The 13,462-nt window shown below is 51.8% G+C and overlaps 2 protein-coding genes and 1 long non-coding RNA gene across 5 annotated transcripts in view; all 3 read left to right on the top strand.

Moving 5' to 3' along the window:
* Positions 1–13,462, top strand: part of LOC123629050 (F-box-like/WD repeat-containing protein TBL1X) — a 1,209,717-nt gene that overhangs the window by 976,403 nt on the left and 219,852 nt on the right. The gene's annotated exons all lie outside the window — the stretch shown is intronic.
* On the top strand, positions 1,214–3,101 carry LOC123629060 (testis-specific Y-encoded protein 1-like). Of its 2 annotated transcripts, none has more exons than XM_045539003.1 (5): positions 1,214–1,571; positions 1,730–1,841; positions 1,953–2,098; positions 2,203–2,288; positions 3,086–3,101. In XM_045539003.1, the coding sequence occupies exons 1-4, from the start codon at positions 1,422–1,424 to the stop codon at positions 2,266–2,268; spliced, it is 474 nt and encodes a 157-aa protein (XP_045394959.1). In that variant the 5' UTR covers positions 1,214–1,421; the 3' UTR covers positions 2,269–2,288; positions 3,086–3,101. The 2 variants fall into 2 exon arrangements, with proteins under 2 accessions (XP_045394959.1, XP_045394960.1); XM_045539004.1 differs by having other exon boundaries at positions 1,953–2,038.
* On the top strand, positions 9,398–9,918 carry LOC123629076. The gene is made up of 3 exons (XR_006731896.1): positions 9,398–9,412; positions 9,596–9,707; positions 9,801–9,918. It is a non-coding gene; the product is annotated as an uncharacterized LOC123629076 (long non-coding RNA).

Here is a 13,462-nt window from a genome sequence, read left to right on the forward strand (position 1 = left end):
GGGGCCAGCGAGCCTCCCCGGGAAGCCTGGCACGGCCCAGGTCTGGGCAGGGCCCTTCAGGAGGCTGAGGCCCAGGGCCCTCCCGGGGAGCCGGCCCCGGGGGCCTGTGGGGCCCGTGCGGTGGGCTGGGCGGTGCAGCTGTCGGTCTGTGGGACGACCGAGGGGGGCGTTGTGCTCAGCGTGGGGGGTCTGCCGGAATGTGTGACCCTGGCGGAGCCCACAGGGGAGGAGGAGGTTCTGGTGGTGGAGGACATATTGGAGGCCGTGGAGGTGGTGGCAGAAGAGGAAGAAGACGACAATGACGATGACAAGGAGGATAATGAAGATGAGGACAGTAGTCAGGCGCAGGCCGGGCGCTGCGTCTCGGCTTCAAGTTCCCCGCTGGAGGCGCTGGAGTTGCTGGAGTTGGAGCTGAGCACCGCGAATGCTGCAGACAGCAGGGTCTTCGCTCGGCTGAAGCTCAAGCTCCGTCAGCGGCAGAAGGCTTACCTTGAGCGCAGGAGGGCCATCATCCAGGCCATCCCTGGCTTCTGGGCCAGAGCTGTATCCTTACCGCTTCGGAATCAGCAGGTGGCCACCTAGGGGGATGGGTAAAGAGCATGCAGGGAGCCACGCAGGAGGGGAAGGGGTCTGCAAAAGGCAGAAGAGGGAGAGCGGCAGTGGGGCCGGACCCCCAGGCCTCCCTCATGCCAATGTCAGCACCCGCTGTGGGGGGATCCTGTGAGCCTGTAGAAAGTGTGGGAACACATGGTCGGGACGAGCAGCAAAACAGGATTCCCCAAAATGGGGGGAAATGTCAAAAGAAGCCTTTGCCACAGAGCAGAACTTTGAAGGACAGGTAACTGAGGAACACCCCAGAGAGCTGGGAGTCCACATAGCTTTTGCAGCCATGGAGATCCACTGTGACTCACTGCAGCTAGCAATCAGCCTCCACAGGATGTGGTGAAAATCTGGGGCTCACCTTAAGAAACCTACTGTACTCTGTAAAGCACCAGACGCAAAGATTGCTTTCCATTTGTCTTGTGCATTTCTCCCTGGCATATGTCTGGGGCACAGGGCACACGTGCCCTCCTGGGCACCGACACAGGCAGCTTCCCCTCACGCTCACAGTGGTACCTTCAAGGCACACGCCCACACGTAGGGAGGAGCCCAAGTTGACAGAGGGCGTGAGGAGAGGACAGAGCCCATGCAGACGTCAGCAGTGTGTGTCCTGCGGCCAGCACACGAGGGCCACCTGGGGCTCAGAGGGCCTCAGGAAACAGCCCTCCCTGACTCTGTGCAGGATTCTCAGACTTACCCACGCCCAGGAAAACCCTAGTCCTGAGCATGTCTGGGGCCAGGCAGGGGCTGAGGAAGGCCATGGGAGGGCTGTAAGTGTGGGGCTCTGGGGGCTTCTGTGCCCCCACCCTCCCTCGTTCTCCATGCTCTCCAGACATGCTGCATGGCTCCTGGCCTCTTTCCCTAGTGTGGAAAGGCTCCTTGACCTCAGGCAGATTGTGTACCATCCCCAGCTGTCAGCTGTGATCACGGAGCAAGACAAAGACGTGCTGAGCTACATGATCAATCTGGAGGTCAGGCCTGGGGGACGGAGTCTGGCTGGGGAGGGTCAGTGGGACAGGATGGGGACAGCTTGAGTGGCAGAGCTGGCAATGGTAAAGGACTCATACAAACATCAAGGAGACCCCCTCAGCACAGACTCCTCCTCCTTCACCCTCTTTTTCCCTGGCAGGTGGAGGAAGTAAGCCTGGAGAATTACCGCTGTAGGATGAAGTTTTTCTTCCTTCCCAACCCCTACTTCCGGAATCAAGTGATCGTCAAGGAGTATCACCTTGATATCACTGGTGGGACATGCCTGCCTGGGTGGTGGGGGAGGGGCATTGAGGGGGTGTAGGCCGCACGAGGACACTTCCCTAAGTTTTGGGTTTTTTTTGTTTCTTTGTTTGTTTCTTTAGGTTACCGGGCATCTCGTTCCTCTGCCATTGAGTGGTTCTGGGATTATGAGGGTGAAGCCCCATTCAGGGAGCAGGACTCCACCGATGTAAGCTTCTTCAGCTGGTTGTGCGAACACAACTGCCCGGGCTCTAACCGGATTGCTGAGGTGGGGCTCCTGTGCACGTCTTCTGAGGTCACCTCCGTGGGTTTCTCGGGTTCTGGTGATGTGGGTTTGATCCTTGGGTGGACCTGTCCCTGTTGCCCTGCCAGATCATCAGCGAGGACCTGTGGCTCACTCCCTTGCACTACTACCCCAGGGATGAAGACCTGGTGTGAAGAAACACAGAGGGCGCCAGGTGAGTAGAGCAAAGTATGGGCCAAACCCTTGCTTCTCGGTTACCTGGGAAGTTGTAGAAATGCTGAGAGTCAGAGTGAGAGCAGTGAGCAAACCCAAGTCACAGGGAGGTGGGAGAGAAGCTGGCAGTGGGGAACTGAGAAGACAACAGGTCAGGATTGGGGTACCTCAAGCTGCAAGACCCCCAGAGGAAGCCAGGAGTAACTGGAAACTGTGTTTCTCTGAACTGTCATGCCATGGCATCCACCCCACCCTGAGGCCTGGTAGCAACCACACAGTGGGGCCTCCGTCCCTCTGAGCCAGCAGGCAGATGTCTACATGTTGCTGCCCATGGTGATGCCCCTCTGTCACTGTCTGAGTTGAAAATCCAAGCCTCCTCCGGAATTTCTCCTCGATGCCCACACCTGCACTGCAGCCCGTGCAGACGGCATGGGCCATTGTCTGGGAAACTGGGAAACACACTGGGGGCCCATGGGATGCAGACTTGAAGGGATCACAGAATGGCAAGGCATAGTGAGTCCTGGGGAACGAATATGGGAACCAACAGCTGTGGGCTCCCCTTGTCTTCACAGACACCTACTCTCCTTTGAACCTGTGCCAGTGTGTATGTGTATATTGTGTGTGTGTTCAAATATGTGAGAATGTGTTTACATGAATGGGTGTGCGTGCGTGTCTGTGTATTTGTTTGTGTCTGTGTGTGATCCCTGTGCTTTACACACAGCTTTTTAGATGTTAGCGTTGGAAACCTGGGGAGCTTCTGCTACTCAGAGACTTTAATAGTCTACTTGGTTGTCCCAGGAGGAAGACTCCACAGGAATGGACGGCTGCTGTAGGATACAGAGATGCCCTACATGTGCAGTGGCCCTTACATGGCAATAAACTCTTATCAATTTCCGTTGTGTCCCTGAGTGCTTCCCTGCGAAACTGGGAGGAGGCTGTGAGTAAATGGGACCTGGGAGGGGTGCCCTTGAATTCCATGTGAGTCCCTGTGTGTTTCAGTGGGCTGCCCCTGAAAGAGGAGGAAGCCCTGGACACGACAGGCACAGACTTGGCAGGGAGGCTGGCCTTCTCCGTACTGTGGCGTGGGCAGGGGAAAGCACTGATCAGCTGGGAGATGTAACACGAGGGCATGTGGCAGTCAAGGCCTGGTGACAGGTGCCTGTGTGGCTGGCAACATCTCCTTTCTAGTCTTCCATAGGCATGTGGAAGATTCCCCCAGGACCCTCCCTGGAATGGTCACAGGGGCTGAGGGGAAGAATACAGGGCAACACTCACCTGAGAACTTCTTGTGACCCACTTGTCCTCGCAGGAACATGCATGCGCACTGCCCTCAGGGTGCCCAGTCCAAGCCCCCGGGAGGAGCGTTCCCAGCAAAGGTGCTGGACCTGCCAGTGGGAGGTGCGTGGAGGCAGGGCTGGAGGGTGACAGGGCATGTGGCAGCACTGTGGGGTCCCAAGGATCCCTGGCTCTCTCCCGCTTCCTGTAGGGCCCAGGGCCATAACGAGGAAGAGGCACATGCCCTGGCAATTCCACAGGCCCCTGAGCATCGTGTTTATTGCTGGAGTTGTACCCTGACACCCACATAGAGACAGGAGGAGGTAGGGACTGAGCAGACCGGGGTGTGAGGCATGAGCACGCTGTGTGCCCCTGGGATTTTCTTGCCCAGAGGATGCCATCCTGGGAGTTCCTGCTATTGCACAGAAAGGACAGGGACCGAGGCTTCAAACCTCACCTTGGCCATGGCCAGCTCCCCCGGGGCTCATCCGTAAGAGGGAGCCACTTCCAGAGAAGACCTGGAGCCTGACGACAAGGTGAGGGAATAACTGTGCCACAGCTGGCTAGGGGTGATCCCAAGTGGTGCCCCAGGTGTGTCTGTGGTCCTCGTGTAAGACAGGCATCTCCCTGGCCAGGCAGCAGGCTGAACTTCTCCCGTGTACACCTGCCTGCCCCCTTCTCACCACACTTTCTGGCTTCTTATGCTCTCTTTGGGGGCCCAGCAGGTATTTTCAGAGTGAGGGACTGACAGACACATGTGCGATTATTCTACTCTCCTGCAAAGAAGTCCAGAAACTTCCTGCATTTTGGGGCGTTTTGGCCTGAGACCTGACCGCTGGGTTTGAGTCAGCCACGCACGGCAGGTGCCTGAGGCTCTAGAGAGGGAGCCCAGACCAGCTCTGACCTCTGCACCGTGCACATCCACACCCTTGCAGACAGGGTGGGCATCGGCACAGATCTGCTATGCTCTGTGGAGTTACCCTTGAAGGACCCTGGCTTCTCATGCCTGTCGGTGTCTAGGATGGGTTCATTTGGGGAAAGGCAACTGTGTTCTGAGGAGTGTGCGGTGAGTGGGACTGGGATTTGGGTTTGCCCCGGAGCAACGGAGACTGGCCCCTCCCTGCTCCTGTGGGTTTCCTTCTGCTCCTCTCAGGGCTCCACAGCAGGATCGAGCCAGGTGCCACAGAACACAGGAAAGCCTGTGCAGGGGCCTTCAGCTGCCCAGCAAATGCCAGTGCAGGCCCACAACAAATAGACTTCCACACTGCCTGCCAGGTGGTGGAGGTGGTGAAGAGAGGCCTGACCTCAACAGCAAAGCTGAAACTGCCCTCTGAAGGTTCCGGTCCCACAGCTTGCTCCCGTGAATCACCCCAGGGAAAGGGGCCTACACATGCTCTTCCTGGGCTGCATGGTGGGAGGCAGGAGTGGTCCTGTCTCCACAGCCATTTTAAGGGGTGAAAACATTCGTTTTGCTCTGAATGCAAGTAGTCGCCCAGCTGTGTCCCTGTCCTGACCCCATGGCAGAGCATCTGGGTCCTGATTCCACACTAATAAGGTGCGCATGGTATCATGACACTTTGTGCTCAGTTTGCTTGAATGGAAGTATTTTCCTGGTGAGGGTTAGTCAGGGCCCAAGTGTAACTCTGCTTATGAATGCACACTGTGAATTTGTATTGGCCTCTCTTGCTCTCTCTCTCTCTTTGTGTGTGTGTGGGTGTGTACATCGGTTCCCTCAGCCTCCACTCTCACAAGTCTGCCCCTTCAACTCTGTATCTCTTTCTCTGACTAGTGCTCTAAGACCATCTGTCTGAAGTCTTCCATGCCCTGCATGTGTAATATTTGTGCCCTTTCTGTCCATATCCCACTCAGTGCTCTCATGCTACATGGGCTGCTATTGGATTTTTCAGTCTGACTATTCACCTTGGCTTCTTGTGTCATCCCGCCCTTACCACGGAGTAAAAACCTTTCATGTCAACTAAGCCATCTCTTTGTTGGTGTTTGTAGTTTCTGGCTGGGTAAGCAGTAGGGACAATTTGCTTTGGTGCATGGCACACCAAGACACCCTTCGAAGACTAAAATAGAGCACATCTCTGCCAGGAATACCAGAGGCAGCAGTCATTCAGCGATCCTCTCTGGATGGAATAACATGTTTGTTCTGGGAGCAATGTGAGAATTCTATGTTTCCAGGAGCAGGGAGGAGAGGAGTTAAATAGAAAAGCCAAGTTCCTATCGTCTGCGGCATTCCTCTGTGAATTCTAAAGTAGACAGGAGGAGACTCACCAGATATGTCCCCGAATTTTATATAACCTCTGGTTTCCACTGGCTGCAGTGCCACCCTAGCCTCAGGAACCCCAAGAGATATTTACCCAGACAAGGTATTCTTGTGTTTTCCCTGAACCAAACGTGCCCATTAGAGAGAGAGCTGGTCCTTTAGGCCCTCTCTAGCTTGCTAGGTAGAGAAAGGCTCATGTTTAGGATATGGGCTGCACCATCACAGCACCACAGCAGGACATGTCCAGGGGATGGTCACGTGGGGTTGAACGCCTGTGAATGGCTTCACAAAGACAGAGCATCATCACATGTTCACAGGCCAGGAAACAGTGCTGCGGCCAGTGAGGTGTCCTGGGAGCAGATGGATGTGTAAGGAAAGGAAGGTGTGATGAGTGCCTAATCTGTAGGTGTTCACATATGAGGGAAAAGTGGACAGAGCAGAGGGGTAGGGACATTACACAAGTAGGGGCATAGAGCTTTTCTTTGAGCATCTATCCTTGCTGGCAGGGTACCTTCCACCTCACCACCCTGGCACGCGGAAGCTCAGGTTTGCCACTGAGGACAGCCATGGTCTGCTGTCGAACACGAGGAAGCCAGCAGACACAGGGCTGCACATGCGCTGTACCACCAGGTCGGGAGATGCCAAGCCAGGAACCTCAGTCACCAAACATGTCGTGAGTACAACTGTCCTTGGTAGACTCTTTCCCTCTCTGAGGTAACAGGCCTCCATGCCGGGGTAAGGAGGAGGAGGAGGAGATCTGCAAGACAGGCTTCCTGCATGGACCTGCAAAACTCACCTATGCACAAAGGGAACACCCCTCACAGAAATGTCCTCCCCTCAAGTGCACGTGGCAGGCACCTTCCCCATGGGAGATCAGACCTTCACCCAAAGAGTAGAGATAGGAGAAATTTTAGTGTGGTTATCAGACGGTGACTGCATTATCATATCCTACATACTTACCTCTTAGCACGTCTCAGTTTTTTCTTCCTCCCTTGAACTGCATCTGAAAATATTGTGGGTGAGAATGATTTCTGATATGTCTGGGCAAAGCCTTGTGCTGAAAGCCTGACAGGTTGGGGGCAGAGCGGGACACCGGTGTTTGCAGGAAGGAATGTGGAAGGACCCACTTAAATTACCTGTGGTGTTCTGGGCATAAAGAAGTCCTTTCGTGGGGTGGGCAGCTGGGAAGCCTGCAGTGTGGACGCCACCCCTCCTCCTTGCGTTCCTGCCATCATTTTGAAAGCAAGCTTCAGGAAGAGTCTGATCTAGCCCGCTCACAGAGCCAATGCCACTTCCTCATTCTGTGTCCTTTCCACCTGTGTCCACTCTTTCCCTCAGTCTCCTCGCTCTCCCTTCTCTCTGCCTTTCTATTCCAGTTCTGTCCCTTGCTCTGCCTCTGACACTGGCCCTGAGTTCATTCACTAGCCCAAGTGCCACTGTGGGGGGTGCTGGACATGATCCCGATGCACCAACATCTGGGACCTGGCTGGAAGTTGCAGCCTGAGCTCCCCTGTGTTGTAAGCACTGGTTCCTGGACTGGCAGGACACCATGGGGTTTACTGGGTCTCCACCCTGGGAATCATCAAGCTCCCTATTGACCTGGCCCAGGGTCAACAACTGCAGACAGAGTCCCGAGCATACTTGCTACAGGGCACAGCTGGCAGCAGCTGTGTTATGTTTCTGAGGCACTCACAAGGCCCTGGACTTCCACAAGGCCAGCCCACGACACGTGGAGAGTCATGCCAAGTCCCACCAACCACATTCCTACCGATTAGTAGACAGCCACCTGCGTCTGGCAGCTTTCTCTTCCCAGGACCGAGCTGCACACTGGAACCAGGCATTCTGTCCTGCTTTCTCCCATAGGCCAAGAGTGCAGGCCAGTGTGGTCTTCTGTTGTCCTGGGAAAGAAAGGGCTGTCATCGGGCAGGAGACCTGTGAATATGGTCTGTATGGTCCGGGACATGGGCCAGTTGTGGCGGCGGTGCTGTCTGCTCTGGGCCCAGGTCTCCTGCTGTAGCCTGGCTTCCCGCAGCTGCCACCCACCCCCGCAGCACCAGCCGGTTCCCTCCCCTTGTTGTCTCCTTGTGGGATATCACGTGCCGTCTCTCGTGCACAACACATACCCTTGAGGGTTTTCTGTGTTCTAGTGGCCCCATGTCACCTAATATACAGGGATGCGACCAGAGAGCAACGGAGCAGATATGCACTTTTAACACTCCTTACAAGAGAAGCCCGGGCACCTACAGCTGCTCCTGGCAGAACCAGGCTCAAGTGCCCAGGAGGGTGGGTAGCTGCGGGCCTGAGGACGAGGGAGGGAGCACCCAGTGGGACCCCTTCCACCTTCCACCCTCTCTCTGATTGGCAGCGGTTGCACAATCACCCTGTAGGGGTGACTCCCAGGCCAAGCCAGCAGGAAGACAACTGGAAGAAGAGCAGCGTGGGGCATGTGTGGAGAAAGAGCCGGCGGAGGAAGTGCAGGAGAAAGAGGAGGATAAGAAGAACAAGCAGGCAGAGGCAGGGAGCTGCCCCAGGATGTCCCAGACCACACTGGAGGCCCTGGAAGCTCTTCAGTTAGATCTGGAGCCAGTGACTAGCCAAGCCAGCAAGGCCCACACTGGGCTGATGTGCAGGGTGTTGCAAAGGTGGCAGGCTCACCTTGACCACAGGATGTCCATCATCCGGGACAATCTGGCTTCTGGGCCAAAGCCCTATCCTTTTGATTGTTGGTCTAGATCGTGCTGTAGAGACGTGTGCTAGGCAAAGTGTTAAGTCATGCTAATGAAAATGTCATCTATAAAGTTGGTGACACTTTGCAAGGCTGAGAAGGGAGGATTACTGGAGGCCATCAATTAAAGACCAAGAGAAGACCCTGTTCCAAATATATATGTATATATATTTATATATATATACACACACACACAAAGGTGGCATTGTGTCACCTATCTGTAGTCCCAGGTACTCAAGAGGCTGAGTCAGCAGCACCAGTTTAGGCTGGATTTGGAGGGCACAGCGAGGTATGATGAGGCCAAGGCACTCCAGTCTGGGCGTAGAGCGTGACCCTGTCTCAATGAAAGAACACAGGATGTGAGCCACAACTTTTCCCATGTATGTGGCACAAATGCACTATTGGGGTGATAGGCAGAGGTTTGAATCATAATGGTGCCTACCACGAAGTAGTTGCAAATAACAGCAGTTTCCCTCAGAATAATGCTACAGGGAAGGAGGCCTGAATGTTCACCTGCATCAGTCAGAACAGGGACAGTGTTCATACATAATATAGAATGATTCTGCCATGCCTGGGACAGAAACAGAAGAGAGCATGAACTCACAAGAAGTAGCCCTTCTGTTCCTCAGTAGTGGTAGTCTCTTCTTGGCATGGGAATGAGATTTCCACCTAACGGCCTTAATGCAGGAGAAGGAAAAGGGGAAAGGGAGGTTTGGTAGCAGGTGTGTGAGATATGCCCTACCCGGCTGTATTCTTTCCAGAATTGCTCTGTTGTTTGTAGCCTTCCCTTCTCAGCATATGAAGGATCCTCGACCTCATGCAGTTTGTGAAACAGCCCCAGATGTCGATCCTGGTCAGTGTCCGAGAGGAGGACATGGTTAGCTACATGATCCATTTGGGGGTCAGGCCTGGGAAACGTAGGTTGGTGGGTTTAGAGGGGAATGGCGAGGAAGATAATTAATTCTTACAGGCAAGAAAGAGAAGGTCACCTGATTAGAGAATTAAGCTGTCCTCACTTTCCCTTTCCGGCTGGCAGGTGGAGGAAATCAAGCATCCCAAAAGCTGCTACAGGATCTTGCTGTTCTTCGGGAACAAAACCTACTTCCGGAAAAAAGTGGTTACCAAGGAATATCTCGTTAACATTACTGGTAAGATGTGACTCTCTGGATGGGTCGTGAGGATGGTGGGTACATCAGTGCCCATGTGCCCTAGCTCCTTCCTACATGCCCATTTTCCTACAGAATTCAGAGCCCCTCATTCCTCTCCAGTTCAGTGGTATCAGGATTATGAGCATGAGGCCCACAGCCACGCACACCAGAACAGCAGTCTTAACTTCTTCAACTGGTTTTCTGACCACAACTTTACCGACTCTTACACGATTGCTGAGGTGGGACCTTCCTGGGGAATGTCTTACATGGCCTAAGTGGGTTTGCCAGCTGCTTGTGACACTTGCCCAAACCCTTGCCTGACCTGTTCTGATTTCCCTAATAACTCATCACTGAAGACCTGTGTCTCACTCCCTTGTGCTACTATACAAGAATGAAGGCGCCTGCGGAAGAAACAGAGGACAGGTGAGACGCTCAGGAAGTGAGGGTTCAAATGCATGTTGTCTGGGACCTGGGCATTCATGTCCCAGAGGTAAAAATTAATGCTCAGAGGAAGACAGGAAGTGAACAGAACCCAGGTCGTCCAGGGCCTTAGGTCAAACAGGAACATTAGGGACTGCAATGCAAACCAGCTGATAACTGGGGAATCTTAAGCCCATAGAAGCATACTGAATGTCCAGAGTCACTCAGACAGAAGCAAGGCAGAATCACTAACTTCACTTCTTAGAACTGCCTTCTATTACAGTCAACCCTACCCTTGGTTATCCTTCTTCTCCCTTAAGGGGTCAATCTTACATATTTTTTTCTCTTACACATTCCACAATGGCTGTAGATATGGATACCATCTTTTCCCATGTTTTACCACCAAATTTCTGGTTTTTTTTAAATTTCCTTATGTCTAATCTAAGCTTATTGGAGACACACAGAGAATAGCAGGGATGGGGCGGGGATTATCGGCAGCACTTGTTAAACAAGGTTAGAAGGCAATTGAAGAGGTCACAGTAGGGGAAGAGAGCACCTTGGTCAGGGAATTGAGAAATTAGAAGAACTTTTGGTATTTTTCAGAGGAAATGCATTTTTATGTGTGTTTTAGGACACTTTACAGTTTGGAGTTGAATATGGTGGAGCCAGAAATTTGCCTAAACTATGAGAGCCCAACCCCCAAAGCTACTCGAGCTGCAAGAGATGACTACTCCATATGATCAAAGTCAGAGAAAATAAAGGACAATCAGATCAGGTGGTGACAACTGCAGACAGCAAGACATCTGGATGAATTTGGAGTGTACTGAGGGAGAAAAAATAAACACTGTCTAGTGTGTGAATGTGTGTCTGAGTGTTTGCTAATGTACTGAATGGGGTGAGTTAAAAATACCTCTGTCTATGTCTATGTATCTGTATGCATCAAGCTCTCTCTGTATCTGTAATTACATATACATATGTATCTATCTATGTACTCTGCGTTAGAGTTTACCAAAGAGGATCAAGGCCTATGATGTAAGAGGGGGGATGTGTCATTTTTGGGATTTCCATTTGAGGTCAGAATTTGTGCTACAGGGCAGGTATTGGGGAGGAAGAGAAGAGAAGCTAGCTAAGTTGGAGACTTACTTGTATTCAGAGAAAAGGAGGGTAGTTTGATGACAGTGGCTAGTGGTCAAGGACCCGAAACAATTCAGTGCTCAATTTGGTTTTATAAGGTACCTCCAGTGATCCTTACGCTTGCATATTACAAGACACAGGAGGACAAGACATGATGATGGATATTTTAATGTTGGTTTCACAGTTGAATTAATTGTCCTCATTAGATGAATGCATGGCTCTTTGCTGGAACAATGAACCTCACAGGACCAGGTTTGCCAGCAATGTTGTAAGAAATGAGCATAGGGTGGGGTTCTGGGAAAGAACACAGAGGTACAGGGGAGGATAGGAAGCATACGACTTTCTCGTTCTGGCAGGGGTGCCTAAATAAAACAAAACAAAGGCTTGATCAACCACATTCCTCATACGCATGACCTCATGAGAAAGTCTTTGTTTCCAAGTGACTCAGTGTGGGTAAAAAATGCAAACAGGCAGAGCTGAGGGAAACAGATGGGTGGAGTCATTCTTACACAACGCCAGGTGATCCACATGCGTGCTGCCTTTCTGCAGATGCTACTGTCAGTGTTCCTATTCTGGGATGGATTAGTCTTTTCCATGAGACTCTATGTTAGGTGAAGACTCAACAACTTAACAAGTAACACCATCGTGAGTACATTACTTTCTCATGTAAACTGCAACAAGGACACTTCTGTGAAACACGCTGCACACTGCTTCTATAACCTGAGGGGTCCACGTTTGTGGCCTTTTCCACAGGCCACGTGTGTGGTTAAGTAGTGAAAAGGGAAAGAACTGGGGTTGCCTGCAGAGCATGAGTTACAAGCCCCACCCAGAATGACAAAACTCAGGGTGCTCCTTCCCCAGTGGGTAGCTGCTTCCAGAAATAAGTGCGTCTCCGCACAGAACAAGGGATTGACTGCCAGAGATGAAGGGACATTTCAGGGTTTAACCCAGAAAATTTGTACTTATTCCCAGATAAATCATTTCCAACGTGGGCCCCATTGCCGGTAACACACTAATACTGTAGTTACACATTCTTGGCCAACATGAACTAACTCCCTGGCCCATAGCTTTTGTGAGAAGACCTATGGTCTTTCAGGGATGAGTGTTTGGCAGAGTTCACGTGTATATTTTCTACCTGCAATCTGCATGGAAAACCTTCTCATAGATATCAGCTTTTAGATATTAAAATCTAACTCGCCTTGCTGCTGCTTGGGTTTGGTCACCTGAGGCTCTCAAGAGGGAGCCTTGGCCATGCTCTGGCTACTGTCTCCATGACGCACAGATGCTGAGCAATGAGTTCTTCAAAACTTGACCCCAACCTGCGGGGACCTTTACAGCTCCCACATAGTGAAACCTCTTATACTATTGCACTGGTTAAAGGAGACTGCTCTAATCACCCTAGATGGAAATGGGAAGGCAAGTTGTGTGCTCCTCCAGGAACTGTAAACCAGGAAATTTCGGAGGACTTACCTATATAAAACCCTATATTAGGTAAAGACACAATAAGGAACACCATTATGAGTACATTCCCTTCTCTTGTAAACTGCAATGCGGACATCTGAGTTGGAGCTTAGCAGATTGGCATGGTGATAAATAGATTTTGCTAAGAAGATTAAATGGCAGGGCTCTTTACCAGTCTGCCCAGCCGTGGAATGAAGTGGGGACAAACCTGTCATGCAGAAGGTAGCAAAATCATTAGGTGTCTCCTCTTGACTTGAATGCCGGTATCTGGTGGGTTGGCCTCCTTGTCCACACTAGTGATTGCAGCTTACTGAGTTTCTTCCTCAAGGTTTAGGTGTACCTCCGCCCTATTAGTACAGTCACATGAGCACTGATGTGGGGCTCTTATTATAGAAAGTTACACAAGTTTCCTAACTTTTTCTTTCACTGATTATCAGTGCCTAGGGGCCACAAAGTACAGTGTCACCTGACGAATCTGTGAGCATTCTGCCTGAATATCACGGAATCATACTTGTTGTTTCTCATTGTCAGAGTCTTGGAGGTGTGCTCTGTTTCAAATGAAAATCATGTTTGTTATGTGCCCATAATTCTTTCTCTCTGTGTGTGAGTTTGTCTCCGTCCCTGTCTGTCCCTGTGTCCTTGTCCTTCTGATGCTTTTGCCCTGCCTGTGTCAATTTGCAGACTCATATCTCTGTACCATGCCAGTCTTTGACACACCGTGTTTTTCTATAGAATTGAGT

Source organism: Lemur catta, chromosome Y, assembly GCF_020740605.2.
Source record: "Lemur catta isolate mLemCat1 chromosome Y, mLemCat1.pri, whole genome shotgun sequence".
NCBI classification, from domain to species: Eukaryota; Metazoa; Chordata; class Mammalia; order Primates; family Lemuridae; genus Lemur; species Lemur catta.